Genomic DNA, 20646 nt, shown 5'->3' on the forward strand with positions numbered 1-20646 from the left:
CAGGGATTTATACACATCCACCCCCCCACCCCCCAAAAAGGATTTCGACACCCCCCAAAAATAAAAATTCTGGATAAACCCCTGGTTAGAGCGAGAAGTTTTAACTTTCATCTTCAAGCATAAAAGGCCGGTTTCAATAGCGGCCTTTTTCAAGCATTCAATTGCTGACTTGCTCTACTGCCCCACAATCGCATTGTCGGCTTTTGTGCTTCACTTTCGTTAGTTCGAACTTTCGTTAATTCGAATTGAGGTGGCGCCCCACGAGCTTTTACTATATTAAATCTCTCCTCTCCATAAAACCGCATGTATCCCATATGGTTTTAAAGTCGGCTTGACTACAATATAGAGATGCATCGCTGGGAAGAAATTTTCCCAGAGGTAACGTAAGCGGCCTCATATCAAAATATGAATGACTTAGGACCATTTATAATAGCCTTTTCGTGTGCGTCGGAAGTGCGACACATCAAACGTTTCAGGCGGACAGACAGGCTTCCTCGCAGAGTCCGCATAGAAATTCTCAAGCATTCAATACAAGGTCAGAGTTAGGTATGCGCCTGGTTTTAAACACATTGCATTTTCAGTGTAAATGTACCGCGTATGTGTTTAACCTTTACCTGACCCCCTTAGAAACCGAATTCCTGTTGCTATTGGCTTCAAAATTTTCACACAACTTCTTATAAAGAAGTGGGATATTCTTAGCGTTTATTTTCGTGCAGTGTACAATCTAACGGCGAGCACGAGAAGCGACGCATCAAAGTGGAAGATCCCCCTTCGTGTGCGCTTACACTTTAATTGAAGCGTGAAGAACGTGGTTTAAACCAATTAAATCAACAACAGAAGAATTGTCCCATCCGACAAGACGTTTCATGTAAGGGAGTGCCTTTGAAGCCATCTCGACCAAGATGCGATAAACAAACTGCGCATTTAATGGAACACTTAAACACGACACACACAGACACACACACACACACACACACACACACACACACATACACAAACATTAGAGAGAGAGCTATTTACTTGCCTTGAGTAAGCTTACAAGGTGAGCAGGAATCTGCAGGAGCGTTGAGCTTGACATCCGTCGGTAAATTCTAAATGAACGAAAACAACCTTTAATGGCGTACTGAAAGCAATATACTTGTGTTTAGACCTGAAACAGGGGAGACTCGCGCACTGATAACTGTGTGCTACTTATTTAGATGGTACCAGCTGTCACGAGTCGGCTAAATCGGCGCTAAAAGTTCTAGCTGAATTTATAATTTCACACATGACAGCCCCAGGGGGACGACTGCTTTCATACGAAGCATTAATCTGATACGCACGCAAAGGTGGCTATGGGTACATAGAGATAACTGTAACAGGGATGCAATGCACATAGTTCGTTTCAGCTAAGCCGGTAATCCGCCGCTTAGTGAAGGAATCAGCGTTTGCAACCCAAGTACACATGCTATCGCACTCAGGTGAAATGTGGGCGGTGCTAGTTGGTAGTCTGTTGACCACTAACGTAATGACGTGTGCTATCTCAACTTCTGCAGATGTTCGCGTTTGATTTGACACCGACACCACTCACAAATATGCGCTATAGTTGCAAAAAGCTGACATTTGGTTACAGAGCTGAGTGGTAAATAAGCGTACACTGCATTGAATCGCGGGCCGACACAACGAATAATATCAAAAAGCGAATGCCTATGTTTGCAAGTAGCGGCTTCGCCAAAAAAAGGATGCCATCGAAATATCCAGGTATCGAAGCACCGTCGCCACTAAGCTAAAATGTGCTGCAATTTTGTTTATAATTGATAAGCTTAACTCAATAAATATTTTGCGAACTCGTGTAAACTGGGCCAGTTGTGTGCGACACTCGGCCTTTGAGAAAGACAACCGGAGACAGAGTGAAGGGCTTACTTTTCAACCATAATGCCTGCCCGGATTGCGTTGGCCACAGAACGAAACCGTGGCTTGTCCTCCGACCGCTTCCGCTGCGTTGCCGCTTGGCGCGTGAAGGTGGACGCCAACCATTCTCGCACTTCATTGGGCACCGCATCCGGTTGCACTTCTGACAGGTCATCCTCCTCGTCCAGCATCTTCCTGCAGGTCACCAAGCTTCACCCTAACTCGCCCACCACGCACACCCGACTGGTCGGGCCACAGGGCTCGGGGCCCCGAGCACTACCATCGCACACTTACAATCGGTACTTTTTTAACAGCATGTCCCGCCCGGTTGGGAGAATTTGCATTAATGTTACTTTGCGTGTACGACGATCGAGGTTTTGACATGCAACGCTGTGAGCCTTGAAAGTATGTGGGTGTAGAATTAACCGTAGATCCCGGAAGCCGAGTTGCAGTTGCAAAGCTAAAGTGCATTTTAAATTTAATGGAACCCAAGCACAAAGTAATGCCAGTTACCTCAAGTAATAAGGGTGGGCCCGACTGATGGGTTAAACGCTTAATCTCATTTTTTGGCTCTTAAAAACCATTCGAAACCCTCCAAATGCGTCTGCAAGCGCTCAAAGCTACAACGGCCTGTGCAGCAACGCACGTGGCGATGCAGACAGGACGAGATTGCATCTCTGTCAAGCATGCGTATAGAGGCCCTCCCTATCGGCATGCCATACAAGGATGTGGCACCTTTCTGTGTAGGCCTACGTGCATAGAATGGCCGGAATAAGAAAAAAGGAATCACGGTAAATACTGCAGCGAGACTCTTTCGGCGGCTTTCTTTTTCGTCTCCTCCCCCGCCCTTCTTCAGACATTTCCATACTGTTGCATTAGCTCTGTAACTGCCAAGTATTTTTTAGATGCTCGGAGTATACTTACACGGCCGTGAATAATTTCCTACGGTTACCTCTGCGTCTCCGCCCGTGAGGTTTGATTTAGGGTCTTGAAGCTCCTATCGACTCGAAATGCACGCCTGCAGCGGAAATTCCCTAACGAGTGCATTGATCGACACGCTTCTACGGTACTCCTACTGCAAAGACCTCAAATCTGGCACAGTCCGCACAAGTTCGAGCAGATGTGCCGCAGGGTCTTCTTCCATTTCGTTTACTTTGACAGATCGCACCGTGCGGCCACTGCCCGTCCACGTCTTTTCCATGTTCCTGGGTTTGTCCTGGCAAATTATGTGCGCACTAATGCAATACAAACTGGCCAATGTCGTGCCTTTGATCCATATCCAGGACTCGTCGTCGACGGCATCCTATGAGCGACACTTTTTGCGCCATGCGGAGCCAGTCGGTGTCTATGGCGAAAGGTAAGCCGAATGCCTTCCGCTTTCTTGAGGAGAGTAATTTGCTGGAGAATGTCTGAAGGCGGCTAAGTTAAAAGGCCGTGTCTAGAGTGCCGTCCGACGGCATTATAAGCACTCCACTATATCGACGTCCACCGTGTTTTGTGGCAAAATTGCCGCGTCTGGCAGTACATCGCTCTAGATAACGTAAAGCTAGGCAACCTAACCTAAACATAACATAAGATAACCTAACGCACACAAAGAAATCATTTAAAACACCAAAGCTAACGTAAGGTATAAAAATTACACTTGAAATAAACAATGAAAAAAAGAAACAACCGTGGCAAAAGCTGGTCTCGAACCACCCACTTTGGGATCAAGAAGCTAAGACGGATCCTCTACACTACAACGACAGACTCTTCGGCCGGTGCTAGCCTAGCGTTAAATGTTCGAATGCTGTTGGACGGCACTCCAGCCATGCCTGCAACGATCAGCTAGAGTGCCGTCGGACGGCACTCTAGACACTGCGAAGTTAAAAACGCTGCTTGAGTTCTGCTGCTGCTGATTATGATGGCGATGACGATTATCTCCTGTCCCTGCACATGCCCACTCAGCAGATTGGCTCGGGCTCTCCGGTTACCTTAGCTGCCTAAATGATGGTGGCAAGAATAAAGAAACGGCTTATAATTATGCTTTTTAAAACAGACTGGCCTTAACACACACAACGGTCAGTTGTACGGACAAAATTGTGAAAATTGACCCAGATCTTTGGGTTTCATTCAAATGACTATTTAACTGGGACAAAAAGGAGTAACCTCGTAAGGCGTAACACTCACTATTGGTACAATTTCTGAAAAAAAAAAACTGAGAAAACAATGCCAGTAAACAAAAAAAAAATATCGAGATACATTGGACTTAGAAAATGTGAACACAAATTAGTTTCCGGTAGACCAGACCTGCAGAGGTTGCACATGCCGGAGCGAGCCCCGGAGTGCTGCAAGCCCCGGAGGCTGCAAAAGTACGACGGGCAAAGGCGCGCTTTTCACGCGAGCCTCAAGTCAGAGCCCAAACACTCGAAAAACTATACGGAGAATCTATCACCTCGGTGTACACAGATACAGCGGACTACGCGCGCGAGCACCGAAACTGCAGTTGTCGCAACCCCCACTGCCCTCATCACGAGCACAAATCTAAAGTGCACTACCCTCCAAGCGGAAGAGACAGCGATTGCATTTGCCAGTCCACAGAATCAAGCCAGTACCATCGTCACCGACTCTCAAGCGGCGTGTCGTACGTACATAGCTGGAAAAATTTCCTCAACGCAAAGCAGGTGCTACCCAAGAATCCCCCCAAAAGAAACCTATCAGTAATTTGGACGCCTGCCCACTCGTTACTCCGCGGCAATCAAGCAGCCCGTGCGTTCGCCCGAGGTCTTGCAAACCGGGCACCATTGGAGGATGACGACCGGGTAGATCACCCGCTCACTACTTTCAGCGACATAACGCAACAACAGGCTATCTTGGCGCACTTATCCGCCAGGAGCTGACCCGCTGTCAAAAGAACAAGAAGTGACTCTCCGTATAGACTACAAACGAACACGTTCCCACACCCCACGAGACTACACGCCACTCACCCCACACTCTGTAACCCCCTGTGCAATTACTGCGGCGATGAGCTACTCTATATCACATGGTCGTGCCAGAAAAACCCAGACTTGAACTCAATTCCCAGCCCAACGTACGAGCAGAGGGAGAGTGAAGTTGCCAGCTTTGAGCCAAATAGGCAGAGATATATGGCTGACCGAAAGGGCGAAGACGGCGGGTAGAACCAACGGCGTCCTGCACTACGGAGCCCGCCCACCTACCAGCTCTTCAGTCGAATAAAGTTTTTCCTGCTTCTAATCCTCACGGCTAACAAGAGCAACTGAACAAAATGTCGCAAGAACAAAAAACTGATGTTGCCACGATGCGGCTGGAAGTGACAAGTTATGGACAGGTGACACCATGGGAGACTGAAGAGAAGCGTGCCAGGAAGCGTGCTTTTTCATTACGCATCTCGGCAGCATGTTTCCGACCCACTCAGGGGTATCCGCCAGGTTCATGGGTATTACGCATAAAATTATCTAAATTTAAACGGCAGAAATAAGTAAATAACGAAACCCTTAACCTAACGCGTCTGTCAACCACGAACAAATTTTTCTCATGGGCTTTTATTGAGCTTTATATCCGTTTATACATCTCAGACACAGAGATGTTCTTCGACCCGGCTGACTTCTTCAGTAAATACACTCACTCACTCACTCACTCACTCACTCACTCACTCACTCACTCACTCACTCACTCACTCACTCACTCACTCACTCACTCACTCACTCACTCACTCACTCACTCACTCACTCACTCACTCACTCACTCACTCACTCACTCACTCACTCACTCACTCACTCACTCACTCACTCACTCACTCACTCACTCACTCACTCACTCACTCACTCACTCACTCACTCACTCACTCACTCACTCACTCACTCACTCACTCACTCACTCACTCACTCACTCACTCACTCACTCACTCACTCACTCACTCACTCACTCACTCACTCACTCACTCACTCACTCACTCACTCACTCACTCACTCACTCACTCACTCACTCACTCACTCACTCACTCACTCACTCACTCACTCACTCACTCACTCACTCACTCACTCACTCACTCACTCACTCACTCACTCACTCACTCACTCACTCACTCACTCACTCACTCACTCACTCACTCACTCACTCACTCACTCACTCACTCACTCACTCACTCACTCACTCACTCACTCACTCACTCACTCACTCACTCACTCACTCACTCACTCACTCACTCACTCACTCACTCACTCACTCACTCACTCACTCACTCACTCACTCACTCACTCACTCACTCACTCACTCACTCACTCACTCACTCACTCACTCACTCACTCACTCACTCACTCACTCACTCACTCACTCACTCACTCACTCACTCACTCACTCACTCACTCACTCACTCACTCACTCACTCACTCACTCACTCACTCACTCACTCACTCACTCACTCACTCACTCACTCACTCACTCACTCACTCACTCACTCACTCACTCACTCACTCACTCACTCACTCACTCACTCACTCACTCACTCACTCACTCACTCACTCACTCACTCACTCACTCACTCACTCACTCACTCACTCACTCACTCACTCATGCTTACCGCTCTAACAAACTCGAAGTTCGTTATACAGAAACGCCTGCCAACTTTTTTTTCTTGTAGCTAAAGTGCCGAGAAGGTAACCATTCCCAAACATCATCTATCAGATGAGAGCCACCGGCTGCAGCAGCTCAATGGCCAAAGTTTTCGCGGCTGAGACCGAGGATCAAGGGTGATCAACATTTAAATCTGCTGCTTGTATAGCGGCAAAAGAACACTTGTGTTACGACGTTCGTCATAATGTTGGGCTCTGGATAAATTTAAGTAACCGTGGGTTCTTTAACTTACTCCTGACTCTGTGTACACGGACGTTCTTGTATTTCAGTTACATGAGAAATACGGTAACAGCTGCCAGGAATCGAAACCGTGACCTCGTGCGCCGAAACAGAGCTTCGCTACTACGGCGCATTGGAAGCCGGGGCGGGTGATGGTCATCCGGCACGTTGTCGGCAGCACATTTTTTCCTTTTTTTTTTGCTGCAGTAGATGGGGGATGGCGTGAGAGAGTTCTGACACAATCTAGCGGCCGCGTTTCGTCAAACCCCGCAAGCCGGCAGTCGTTCGTGCGTGGGAAGGCTTTTATAGCACGACAGCCAGGTCTGCCACAAAAAGTGCTAGTGGCGTTGTCGCTCTCTTCTTGAGCGCTTAACAGCCAGTCTCCGAACACGCGGCAAACTTCGGCTTTGCAACTGCAACACGACATTGACATTGACGCCTAGCACTCTAGCGAACTCGGTAACAGCGGCGTTGCATCATCGGTCGTGGACGCCTTAGTGACTTAGTTGTAACGTGCAGCCGCAAAAGCCTTTCCAAACTCGGTTCGGTGCACTTATGCATACTTGCGCCACAGTAACCTCTTTTTGATATTTGGATGCGTAGTGTGTTCCATGCTAAAAATACATTTAGCCATCAGGAGGTACAGAAGGCAGAGTCTACTCTTTTGCCGCATTAGATATGTACCGGTGTTGTAACAATACGCTGTGAGGCAGTAATGTTACATGCAGTCACGTCACGTCACCGTACTAATGCGCACGAGTCGTACGCGTTTAGACTTTGACGTTAAGCTGTAAGAAAAAAAAAGCGTACTTGGCCTGCAAAATATCTCGAAGGAGTTAACACGAATGTTATAGACCGAGCCAGCCTACGACTAATGTTTCCGAGAAATGCACCGAATGAATGCAGGTGGCCTGCCCTTTCCTTGGATATTTTTTTCCTGATTTTACATAACCTACTGGTTTGAGATTTATGTCGTAATGACTATTATACCTACAAGAATAAGGTTAGACCCAACTTATTTAATGCAAAAAATTAAGAAGGAACAAATAACATCTTGTACCAATCATATGTAACTAAAACGATGGTCTTTCTATCAAGCACTCCGACATATACTTCGGTTTATACAGCTATTTCGTGTGCACCTGAAACCTAGGGATTTGCACGTAGTTTTCACATGACAGCTAAATTTGTTTCGCAGGCAGACGATAGGTGAACTAATTCATAAATTAATGACCAACAGCCACGAGGAAGCCTGTTTTCTCGCAGGTTGGCAACGGCATACGAAGTATGCTCTATGAACGCAAATTCACCTGCTATTTCTGCCGCAACGAAGCGAGTTGTACGTTCTAACAGCGCCCTAACTCAAAAGTGCTGGACACTAGCGAAGAGCAAATGTGCTTTTTATAACGTCCTCGTTCCCTCTACGCGCAACTGCTTACTGCGGCGACGCCTTTATTCAACGCATGACGCGAATAGGCACCGATTCCGAAAAGCAGGCGCACCTTGTCATTTGTGTCTTTCCGTCCTCCAAAAGCCGCACGAGATAAACGAACGAGTTTTAAAACTCTATATTTCCCAAAAAGGTGGGGTTCAAACTTCAGTACAGATGTTGGTTTTTGCTAGTCTCTAAGCCTCTCGATTGCGACAGTTCTTGACCACAGCCAGGACGTAATCGCGCTACCAGCGTTCAGTTTATAATGGCGCCATCAGACTCTCTTTACTTTGATGTCCAATAACAAAGCGAAGAAGCGTGCTTCTGAGCTAAGCGGATTGGGCTGCGGGTCGCTCCGCCATGTTGAAACGACCAGCACTCGCGGGCTTTCACAACCGATGAACTTGCATCGGCTGCATGCTGCATGTGGCAGGCACACACACAAGCAGCTCTAGCTCGTGGCGTTGAACCGGCACTTGGTCGTACAGAAACAGGAGCTTAGTGCAGGGGCGGTGAGCTAGAACAATTTAACCAGTGCGCTTCGGCCCACAGTAGACTGCGAATTTGTGTGCTTGTTGTCCGCGTCCGACATGTTCAGCGATTAGCTTTGTCAACAGCAACAACAAAGAGCTTTTAAGTATCATCTGCACATAGCAGAGTGTTCCATTAGAATAGAGGACGCACGCTACCACTAGAATGCGCTAACATCGCACGTAATGGGTCGACCATAAATTACGTGGACTTTACGTTAACAGGCGGATATTCTAGACTAGAGAGGCACCTCGTGAAGAGATAAAATACTGCGTGTCGGTCGCGCAGAAAAAGGAAACTGAGCGGCGTTCGTTTTAAGGGCTGTTGCCCAAGTTGTCGGCCAGTAAGTTTCCACTGCCAAAGTACCGATCTTTTAGCACTTGAATTAGTTATTAATAGTGTCCAGTCACTGTAGCTAAAAAGCGGAACAGATGCAGTGATAGCGTTTAATTATTTTAGCAAGTTATTTAATGGGTTTCACATCCCCGTTCAGGGTAGTTTTGAGTTCAGTATTAGGAGATGACCAAACTGCGCAAGGAATATATGAGAACTCATCACAAGAAAGAGGTGAGGGTTTTAGCCGACAAGAGCAAAACCGCAATGGGCATTTCTTAGCCTGCACCTTTGCCTTCTCTGCATTTACATCTTCCTTATGAATAAAAACTGAAATCTATTCCACCAAAAAACTCAGGTTACTTCTTGATTCGTTTTGAAGATGCTTGTAACCAGTCAACATAAGATGTTAGCAAAGCATCCTCATTCACAGCCAATAGCTGCATGCGGCATTGTTTAGGTGATTCGCTGAAAAGACGAACGTGAAGAGCAGTGCGCAACTGCAGATGCAACCCATAGATATAGGAACTAACCTCATTTTTTCAGTCAGCGCCGGATTAAAGAGAAACCACTTCTCACGGTTGCGGTGCACCGATATTTTGCCCCGTTCATTTTCGAAATTAATGTAATAATATTACCCTCTGATATTTCACATATTGAAAGCTGGAATTTTTATTGACGAGGTATCCGCTACTTTCCCTCTGACTTCACTTCCGCCTCTTAGCAAATCTCTGCCGTGCTGCTCGCCACAGCTGCTGTTGGCTTTCTAATTCTTTCGCTTTGACGCAAGCCACTGGGAATCACGTTACACACACAAAAAAAAAAGACTTTAAAAGAGCAATGCTGCCCTCTGCTACTGGCGATTTAGGCTGTCGAGAAGGGCGTTGTTTAGCGCGTGGGCAACAAGAGACAACACGAACAAATGATGCGACGTCGTCGGCAGTTAGATTTCCCCCAGGCTTGGTCCAAAGTGCCGCTAACGCAGCTAACTACTCATTGTCTATAAAAATGAAAGTGCGTCAATGCCTGGGTGACAGGCGCAATACAACTAGAAATTGGATAAATAATATATGCGTACCGAAAAAATGACTGAGCACCTTTGGAAAACGATCCGCTGTAGCGACGAAAAGAAACAAGGCAGTGTAAGCTTTCTTCTTGCAAGCAACAGGCAACAGCAGTAAAAAACATAGGGCAAGGCAGGGGTAAAAAATATCCGCATAATGCACCAGACACGATGACAGGAAATACAAGCACTGCTGCGACGCTAAACAATGCAAGCACACGAGTTTGCACGAAAGCTTTTTTTTTTCTTGCTACGCCAGTAAACCGCTCTCAACAGGCCGCAGGGGCCGAATTGCTCGGCTCGCGCAGAGCGCGCCCTGCCTTAATTTATGTTTGACTTCAATGGAGAACACGATTTTTCCATTAACACCACCAGGGTTGACTACAGGTACTCAAAATGCCGGCAAATGTTCCAACTACTTAGGAAGAAGACATTTATTAACAAAGATTACTTGTCTAAACCTTTTTACAAATTCACTGCTAGCATTAGGCAAAACCTTTCCTTTTAATTGCGGGGCGCTTAGAACGCGCAGTGAGCGAATACAATGGTCCAGATTCAGCTGCTGAAATTTATGCTGCCGACAAAAAAAAAAAAAAAAGACACAGCAAATATACACTGCAGACGCATGTAAGCGGGATAGTGCACGATACTGTTACTATTTAAGAGCAGCGTCTGGACCTGACGTTAAACCGACCTCGGTGCAAAGAGGCGTACTTGCAGTCAGGTACTGCATGGTTGCAAACAAGCTGCAAATAATCTGGCTGCGTGTCTAGGAAGCGCGAATGGGTTGGCAGGATGTGGAAGAGGCGAGAGAGGAGGAGGAGGAGGAGGATGGAGAGAAAGGAGCGGGCCGGAGTGCCTCCGGGAAACACGAGCGGTGGGCGGTTGGGGAGGGAAGCGGCCGTGGAAAAGCACAGCACGTGCGGCAGGTGCAGTGACGTCATTCACGCGCCATTGTTCCAGCAAAACATCCACTTCCGCGCCGTTGACGTCCGCGGGGCATGCTTGACCAAATGTGCCAGACATCGCTGGGCAGCCCACTTGCAGGAACATCTAAAGCACTCTCGTTGCGAAACTGCTGTAAACGACCCCGTTCACTTGAAAACAATTTTTTTCTAGCCGAGGACTTGGCTATGGGTTCACCTCACATTAGAATGTTTGAATATGAAGTTGCTGGTCCCTGCGCGTCGACCTCACCCCACCCCCCTCCGAAAGATATTGTCAACAAGAAATACGGCCAATTTTAAGGCGGTAATCGAGGCGATTATAAACAAACTGCACGACTTCACTGATATTTTATTTTAATTTGAAAGGATAAAAGCGAATTGTAACGAGTTCATGTCTATGATTCACAGACAGTGTGAAAGGGTCGCATTTGTACCTTTGTGATGCCGGGAGGCTACATTCGTGTACCGGATCATTTTGGCTTGATGCAAAAGAAAAAAGAAAATATCTTGCCAGATTTTTCTGTCTCGAGAAAAAATTAGGAGCTTTAAAAAAATAAAAAAAATAAAGTTGAGGACCATGACATACATGCGGGTAAATTTTTCACTGGAGCAGGGTATTCATGACACTCTGCAATAAAATGCCATTTGTGTGTATTTATGTACAATTGAGATTAATTACAAAGCGCAGTTTAGCACACTATAAAAGAACTCGGACGCTTTATTTGGTTTAGTGTAAAACTGCAGACCTAGTTGTTCTTGAATACATTTTACACAGCAGCAGCTGGGCTTGATTTATTTTTATATCAAGAGCCTGTGAAAAAACGCTTTGATATATGATAACAGTGCTCAATTACTTCTTTCGGGCAATATATTTTTACTACTTCAGCAACGACAAAGAAAAAAAAATCCTGAGAGTAAGAACATAAAGTTCTTTTTTTTTTTCAATTTTTCTGACTTACTGTCCATTTAATTTTTTCTTCCGTGCATTGTGTGCCCTCTTACAAAGCACCGCACTCTCACTAACAAAGAAGTGAAGCGCGTACCACAAAATAATTCATTAGCTAAGGGCAGCCGTAAGGGCGGGAACACAATGCGAAGCCACGAGGAGAGCTTCTTTTTTGCCTTAACTAACCTCTTAACTCATACTCATTATTACCGTTTAGTTCGCTCAATACGCGCCGCTTTGAAATAAAACCCCTAGATCCTGAATATAACTGTGCATTGCGGCTGCAGAGTGCCTCGGATGCATTCATTATTGGGTTATACAGGATGGCAAGCGTGCTTTGATAGCGAAAATGGCATTGATTTAGTCCAAGAAGCACCGCGCTATTCTTCTTCTTTTTTTAAGATGAGAAAAGGGGGGGGGGGGGGCTAATTGAACGAGTAAATCGGAAAAAATCCCTTGAGAACCCTAACCAGAACAACGGGGGCGCCTCCTACAGTTATAGCTTTTGTTTGTTGCCCAACCGGAGACGGCCGAGGAGGTTTATGAAACGTATCAGTATGATAAATTAGGCGAGCTGTCAAAAACGGGACAGATGGGAAGCGAAAAGGCAATTAACGATCGGCTGTCATTTGGCTGAATCATTTGTCTCTAGCTTCCTCCCCACTTACTCTTTTTTTCTTCTTCGAAAATGCTGCAAACACTGCGCGGCCGAACGGCGATATAACCATTCCGTTTTTCTTCGTTTTAAAGCAATCTGCGCTTAACAAACAAAGAATAAAAAGAACGTGCTTATTCGTTTTCATTTTCTTGCACAGGCCTACTCGGCAAGATATTTTCGCCCAGTACGACGCAGGTTTTGAAAGAGCTTTGTCAGTTACTGGTGCGCGCAATTGGCCCGCTCAGTGCGAGGCAGGGCAAGACACATTTTGGCTCGAGATGAGTATTGCGAGCCGCCTTCTCAAACTAAATTTGGCTCATACGTCGCTGGCGCAGACGGCTGCTCGTGCAAGCCGCATGCTGTGCCGGAACAATGGCGGTAAAACCGATGTACAAGCAGATGCAAGGTGCGTATGGTTCAACGGGGTTGCACTGGCAAAAAAGAAAGAGGAAAAAGGAAGGGAGGCCAGGTAGGAAGGAGGAGGACGAACAGGAAGAAGACACTGATCGATGCCACGTCGACGTTCGCCGTCGTGTTCTGCAGCGAATCGAGTCCAATCCACAACAGGAAAGAGAGGACATCTAGAAGTGGAACACGAATGCAGAAACCGCGATGCCACACCTGCCCTTTGCCTGATTGGCGAATGACCGGGAGGGGAGTCGCCCTTTAAACTCGTTTACAATGGATTTGCCACACGGTTCCAGAAGCGCGGTGTGTGTACGTGTGTGGTACCTAGCGCGTCCTGACAGGGTGTCGAGTGTCCAATAACGCACGCAGGTGCAAGGGAAACCATTCACAAGCCACGCGAATGCCCAGTAAAGAAGTTAGCACATGGACCGTGGCAAGAACGCATAGCCGCTCCTGTCGGATCGAACTTGATGCGTTCGTCCGCAAGGTTTGTTCAGAAGCAGCACAAACAATGAAATTTCACCGCTACGATCGGCAAAAATAGTACCGTTGTCGTCTATTCAATTTACTCGTTGTGTACGATGAAGTTCCTTCGCAAGTATACGTACATATGTGGATACATACATACAAAAGAATTCACATACGAGTATGCAAATTCATTCTTTTCTATGTTTTGAAAACAATACTGATACTTACGTACACCTAGAACAAGCCGTTGTATGTTTAAACAAAGCGAGCGATATTTGCTAATTCCTTACCGATTTACTCGTGCTACACAAGTGTGCTATAGTCCGTGTAAAAGAACACAAAAGAAAAATGGAATTTGCAGAATGCCAGTAAAGTTTATCTTTTCAAGCTAGTACTGCCGCCTATTTTTCTTCAAGAAAAAAAAAATCCTGAAAAGGAGAAAAGAGGCGGGCGGTTTGGCTGCGCAGAACACGGAATACCATGCGAAAGCCGAATATCTTGAACAAAATTTGGCCCAAGGAAGCAGCTAGTTAATTGGCCACTTCGTTGCACCAAGTTAGGCATTGCTAGGCTGTTGTTTGACCGGTTGCCAATTGAATGCTTTGCAATCGCGATGTCGTTTGAGCGTGGCCATGTGCCGTTTCTGCACACGCATGTGGATACGGGTCAGAGCGACAGATATGCGAGATTCCGTTACCCTGTGGGTATACAAGCCCGCCTTTTCCTGCACGCACTAAGCGCCACCCGCTGGTTTGCTTCGAACCCTCCTTCTGTCGATTGTGTTGAGCAACCGCTAAAAGAGGCCCGCTGTTCGGCCTCGGTAGCCTAGGCTGAGAATCACGGGTCTTCGGAACGAACGACCTGGGTTCGCTCCCCAGCAGTGCCAAATTTTTTCGAAGACCCGTGATTTTGTTCTACTGTAAAATGTTCTTCTGGCTCAATTCTACGCATCCTTTTCGTAAATAAGGATTGCTTGGTATCTTTTAGGTCGGTTTAGGGGCAGAACGTGGCATATCAACGCGTTTAATTTAATTTCTGCATCGCACCGGAAGTGCCTAACTTGTGCCTATCTCGAAACTGCGTATTTGCGTTTCCTAGTCAGTACAGCCAGCCGCCACCTGAGCTTGCTTATGGGGGTTATATCACAGCATAAACGTACCTAAAGCATACAAAACCACCCGAACTGAAATAAATAACACCCAAGACGGACCTGAAATGGTTTAAAACCACAGTGTAGAAAAATATTCAACAGAAATAGCCGAAACAGACCTAAAATGGGAAAACCCGCAAGAGCGTACAAGCAGTAGCTGAAACTGACCAAAAGGCAACGAAAATACGCGAAATGCCATTTATAATGCATAAAGATGTCATAGATAGATTATATGCGTGATAAGAAATGTTAAAATTCAAATATGACAAACCCTTGAAAATGGGAAAAAAGAAACGGTGACGGGATTTGAACCCGGGTTAGGATGCTCGCATCGCAGGAGCGGAACTACTACACTACGAGACAAAGCGGTTCTGAGCGATTAAATTGAGGGCCACATTCACGTGGACATAGCCTCAAACATTCCCCAAGACGGCGCCATGCGTCGCTTGGCTGTGCTGACTATAGGAAACGCTTATACGCTCTCGAAACTTAATATGACCACAAATATCGGGTATGCCCTTTTCGGTCAATCTCCCAGCTGACTATGTGTAGCGCGTGTGGTCGTGGGTCTTGTGCGATGACTCTTTTCTACAGACATTTATGACGACGATACCGATTCATGGCAGCATATAGACGGAATGAGTGCAGCTGGGCGATTTGTGCTTGCTTGCAAGTTACGCTGTGGCAGGGTAGATGTATGTACCGCGAGCTTTTACGCATGTGACAAATCCATCAACGTTAGTAGCAGTTTTAATTTAGACAGACAATGAAATGCTTTATAGGCTGGCAAACAATAATGCGGCTATGGCTGGCAAAGCAGCAGCATATCATGCACACACAAAAAAGAATCTTTTCGTTACCAGACATGGCGAACTTGACTGGTCTGATGATGGTTAAAACAATAGCATCAGTGAGCAGCAGTAAAAAAAAAAAAAGGTCTGTTGTGCACTGATTGTTCTTTTTTTCGAACTGGCTGCGTGGACAGGCACGATGCCGCTAGGCGGCTGCTTTAAGATAACATATTAAGTAAACAAGCAACGGGCACGTCAAAAAACACATTGGGTATTGCTGGAAATTAAAAAAAAATGAAAGAACTCAGCTTGCCGTGCCTTGCGTCATTTTCGCGCGCAATTACGCAACAATGCGAAGAAAATAAGAAAGTCCACTAACAATTTTGACAGGAACCCAACGAAAGAAATACACAGTTAAGAGTAGTTCTTGCAAGATTAACGAACTATCAGTGCAAACCCTTTCAACAGGGGCAACAATTTAAAAGAATCTCTTTGCTTGCGATTGCTGAAATGTTTTTTTTTTTATTTTCTGCTGCACAATGTTTAAATTCGCAATTGATCCGAGTTCCGTCCACGGTCTGCTCATCTCTGCAACTATACTAACGAAAAGATTCTCAGTCATGACACAAACGACAGGCACACCACTCTTTCAAGTCTGTGAAGGATGTTCTTGGTTGTGCCTAACCCATCACAAGTCAGGCCTAGCCTATCGCAAGTGCCTTTGAAATTTCTCGCCTCAGCTAAGCTGCACGAACAAGAGCTCGCAACTATAAGCGAGCCGCGCTGGGGCTCGTGTAGCGGTACGTTCAACTCACAGAAGCTTTCTCACTGTTTATTTTGTTTAGCCGCTGCCAGCAGAATCGAGAGGGGCATGCAACAGGCCTCGCTTTGGCCGGGAGCGGCGTTACCAGCACGCAGATAATGCGCTCGCATTTCTTCCTTACTCCACACGAGGAAATCACTCTCGAAAAAAAAAAAAAAAACATGTCTTGTTTTAACAAACTTTCAAATGTTTACACGCAGGGGACACGAGCTGCACAACAAAGACAGCCCCGGGTTAATAGCTCCAACATCACCAGACTTAAAAGAGTGGCCTCCTTCGAAAAGAGCAAAAAAAAAAAGGAAACAAACGGGTCCGCGTAAGAACGGCGGGATCTAACAAGCAGATGTCGTGCACACAGGTACATTACACAAGCACGAAATGACGTCCGAAGTCACGCACCTGTCGCATGCTACCAGGCACACCGCAGTGTAGTTCTCAAACCAAGCGGCGTTTCTAGTACACGGCATCGCCCGCCGAGCGCGTTGCCCCTGAAAGTTATTTGCGTTGCTGCCCGCGCTAGCAGTCATTTCGAATTTCGCGCTTACGCCGGCCCCATTATTCTTGGTTTGAGTACTCACTGCAGCAGCGAGCGTCAATAATCTGCTGCGCTCACCGCAAAGGGTTACGCACAAGTTATAAACTGCGAGGGGGAAGAGGGGAAAGAAAAAAATGACGCAGAACGAAATAAAAAAGACACTTGGGACGCAACTGAAGCAACTTAGCACAAGAATGTCAGGGGCACAGACAAAGCAGCCAGTTCTTTTTTCATTAGTTCGCAGTTAGAGCACACTTTAACGTTCTTTTCTTTTTGTTAGCGTCTGAGACATGGTGGTGTGTGCAAGTAGCAGGAACGCTCGAAACCTCTTCTGCCAATATAAACCAGTGAGGAATGACGACCACCATCATACTATATTTCTGTCCAGAATTCCTGGAGATTCGACGATTTTTGACATACAGCTGTGACAATGCAAACCTGGTAAGTTCTGAAGCGAAAATTACCAGGTCGTGACGAATAATTCAACCGTGAACCTAAAGACCTGCGTTTTTAACCCATCAATGGCGGCTCATGGTTTCCTTACGCATTTTTAGTTAAGTAGTGCAAAATTTTGGTGCGCCTTAATAGGCACGATTTTGGACGCGTCCCTGACGACTGTGAAGTGACGATGCCGCTGCAAGCGGAAGCTTCGACACACCACCATATCTCAACACCTGCGTTAGAAAACGTTTAGTAGCAGCGTTTAGTGCGTTGCTTGTGGCAGTGGCGAAAGCGACCAATGAGTTGCCGCGCAGCCCCAACTTCGGAGACGTTGAGCTTTGGCCGCCATTTACCCAGCTCTGCGAGGTTTATTTTTGGGGAATGTTTTTCGTCCAGCGCTTTCGCTACAGCCGATGGAGGGGGCGCGCGCCAGCGTGCCGCGGCCTCTTTCGCCGATGCCACAGGCGACCCGGGAACGGTGGTGCTGCCGAAGGGGTCAGCGCCCCGTTCCGCGGTCCAGGGGAGATGGGAGGCGGTTGTCGAGTTTAACCTGTTGAACTTTGAGTTGGCGTTTATGAGGGCCCTTCGCCGCTGTTCAAGCCCCGGTTGCCGCGGGACGCTGTCTGCCGGGAGAACACCGGTGGCAGGAATTTTCTTCTCGTTGGGACACACTGACATAGACGTCGCCACCCCGGACGGTGGGAACGGCGTATCGAGAACCGAAGAAGGTGGTGGCTGGGGTGGAATCGGCATCTGCTTCCTGGGGAGCGAAACACATGGCAGAGAAAGAGAGATAGAGGTAGAGAGAAGACAAGACAGAAGAGAAGAGCCGGCCACCCATGCACCTCAGCGGCCCTTAAGCAGCTGAGAAACGCCTCAAGTGTCACACAGTGGTGAAAAGAGCTGAGCGCACGCAACAGAAAACAACAAAACAATGCCAAACCAACCAACAAAAAAATCAACAAACAAGCCAAAACTGCTGTGCAGATAAAGCCTAAACACAAATGCAAGCATTACTTGCGCTGCGCTTGCCATGCGAGAAGCATGTTAGGTCACCTGAGCTTTATTGTCAAGCACAACGCCTCACAATATTGCGTGTTTAGGCAATTTACCAGGCAGGATGTTAAATCTTTGTATCGTCTTCATTTTCCTTTCAAGTACTTCTTCTCAAAGGACATACACGTGAACGCAACCGTACTCAAGGTACTCACAGTTGACGGAGCAGACAAAAATCAAAGTCACTGTTCTCTTCCCGCGTAATTTATGGCGATTCCGCGCGCACGCCAGAAAATAGGTAGTAAAGAAAATGAAAAGAGAAAGCATTCAAAGCTCGAGTGAACCACTGGGTTTGGAGGCCACCCGGTCTTCTTACCTTGTTTCATCTTGACACACTGCTTCAAGGACGCAGGCTGCGTATTGAAGTGTTTTTTGAAGCATGTCTAAAGGTACGTCGCCATGTTGGAGGTGCGTCGACAGGTCTCGCAGCCTGAAATGTTATGTGTAAAAAAAAACAAAGACAAGCATAAAAAATTGTCAACGGACAACACAATTCGGGCCTAAATTGATGGCGTGTACATCAATCTTTACATTCATCTCCGGTGAATTAAGTTTCCGAGGTATACCGTCTCGAGATATCACGATCTCGTCGGTAGGCAAACAAAGCATTCTATTCAGCTTTGTCGAGAAATCACAACGACTTTTCGCGGTTTTGTGCATAGCCCGAGGCCACTGCCGGGCCATTTCGATGAACTAATTGAATACGCACGCACTTGGTATGCAGACACCAAATGAAAGTTCCTTACGTTATTGCGTAAAACAAAGCTGCATGAGCGCAGGCAGCCGTTGATGTGAGTTCATTAAGGAGAGCTTACCCTTCGTCAATGCTGTGCGAGGAGGCCAAATTATAGCTGATGCCGATTCAAGTTGAATGCTGTAGCATCACAAGAAAAAAAAAAAAAAAAAAACGGCCGTATTCTTTGAGACTACGTGGTTATAGTTCTGAATACGTCTTTGTAGAGTGTATACGCTTGGGAGGGAAGCGTTTGCTCTAAATAAACACAAAACCGGGAGCGGGATCTCACTCCCGCATTAATCTCACCGGGAAACAGATATTTCGCCAATAACAGCTTATGCCTAAAAAATGACACCGATACAGGAACAGTAAAGAAAACTTAACTGCGAGAGATTCTGGAGGCTGTGAGTTCTAATGGAAGGTACGTATACCGCCCACAAGGTGCTGGGACTGTATCGCTGGGCGGAGAAAGTCAGACGTGTCTATAACAGTTTAGGGAACACGGGAGCGAATACTTTTATTGTGATGCTTCAGACCTGCGGCAGCTTTACGTGTTCCCGAGGGAATATATTTCCCTGACCCTGGAAGGCCCGGAGCACTTTGTCAGGCTATCACGTAGTGCACGCGGCAACAAAGTGTAGCGTACTCATATTGTGCGATTGCTGATTATTGTTGGGTCAAACGTGATGTATTTTGTTTTCGAGAAAATGCATTAGAACAAGAGGTACCTTTATTACGCGCAACAACAAGCTTCCTTGAACGAATCAAACGCACTGCAAAGTGTGTTCATGTCCGCAAAGCGGCGTGAAAGAAACCAGAATTTTAGAACTGCAAACAAACACTTTTGTAATGCATGCGTCGTAATTGAATTCTACTTGACTATAGTAGTCTTTAGCGGTACACCTTAAATGAAGTTGCTTTAATGCAGGCGGATCAGAATGCGATTTGCGGCGGACGGGAAGCGGGGAGAAATAGACTCGAACCTCGCGCTCAAACCGTGCTTGAAGGTTGTTTTTTTTTAACATATCGATGAAACATGGCATGCCTGTATATCCGTTACAGGAGCCAAACGAGGTGTTATTCGCTTTATAGTGAATTTTCCCTGAAACAAGATCTACAGCCATCTCCCGCAACCACATATGTTACTCGTTCAAATCCATGAGCTGCATTTTGCTTCAAAAAAGCGACGCCAGTTATCATGCCGGGGTTCAGCGAGATACGCTTTGCATTCAAAGCAAAACAGCTAAAAACGAGGAAATAAGTTAACACTAAAATTGAGAAGTGCGTGATAGAACGAACCCCCGTTGCGGACACGTGAAGTGACTGCGGTGGAGAGTGCAAGGCATTTCTGGTGTCTTAATTTTCCTCAGAGCTTTAGAAACGAACTGCGATCTCCAGACTTTCACCACGTGGTAGATTTGAAAAATTAGATGAGTTTTACTACAGAATGCAGCCGCACACACCTAAGTTCTACTAATTTATTCCAGTGTCCCAGTAAACCGTCTCTCTCCTGTTGCGCAAACATTCAAGGACACCGGTACGACGCCTTCCTGAGAAATTGCTAGGTGCTAGCATCCTTTCCATGCT

General features: G+C 46.6%; 1 protein-coding gene across 7 annotated transcripts in view; it reads right to left on the reverse strand.

Annotated features, from left to right (window-relative positions):
• Positions 1 to 20646, reverse strand: part of LOC144155795 (dual specificity calcium/calmodulin-dependent 3',5'-cyclic nucleotide phosphodiesterase 1A-like) — a 670747-nt gene that overhangs the window by 37719 nt on the left and 612382 nt on the right. For 5 of the 7 annotated variants that reach the window (XM_077687457.1, XM_077687456.1, XM_077687455.1 and 2 more), the window contains 5 exons: positions 18640 to 18753; positions 17818 to 18027; positions 10116 to 10151; positions 1903 to 2085; positions 1025 to 1091 (listed from right to left, as the gene is read on the reverse strand). In XM_077687457.1, the coding sequence (XP_077543583.1) occupies positions 1025 to 1091; positions 1903 to 2085; positions 10116 to 10151; positions 17818 to 18027; positions 18640 to 18753 (610 nt within the window). The remainder of the gene's footprint in view (positions 1 to 1024; positions 1092 to 1902; positions 2086 to 10115; positions 10152 to 17817; positions 18028 to 18639; positions 18754 to 20646) is intronic. The other 2 variants (XM_077687458.1, XM_077687459.1) reach the window with 2 other exon arrangements.

The sequence above is a fragment of the Haemaphysalis longicornis genome, unplaced genomic scaffold (genome assembly GCF_048455015.1).
Source record: "Haemaphysalis longicornis isolate Haplotype H1 unplaced genomic scaffold, Haemaphysalis longicornis Haplotype H1 scaffold_1, whole genome shotgun sequence".
Taxonomy (NCBI): domain Eukaryota; kingdom Metazoa; phylum Arthropoda; class Arachnida; order Ixodida; family Ixodidae; genus Haemaphysalis; species Haemaphysalis longicornis.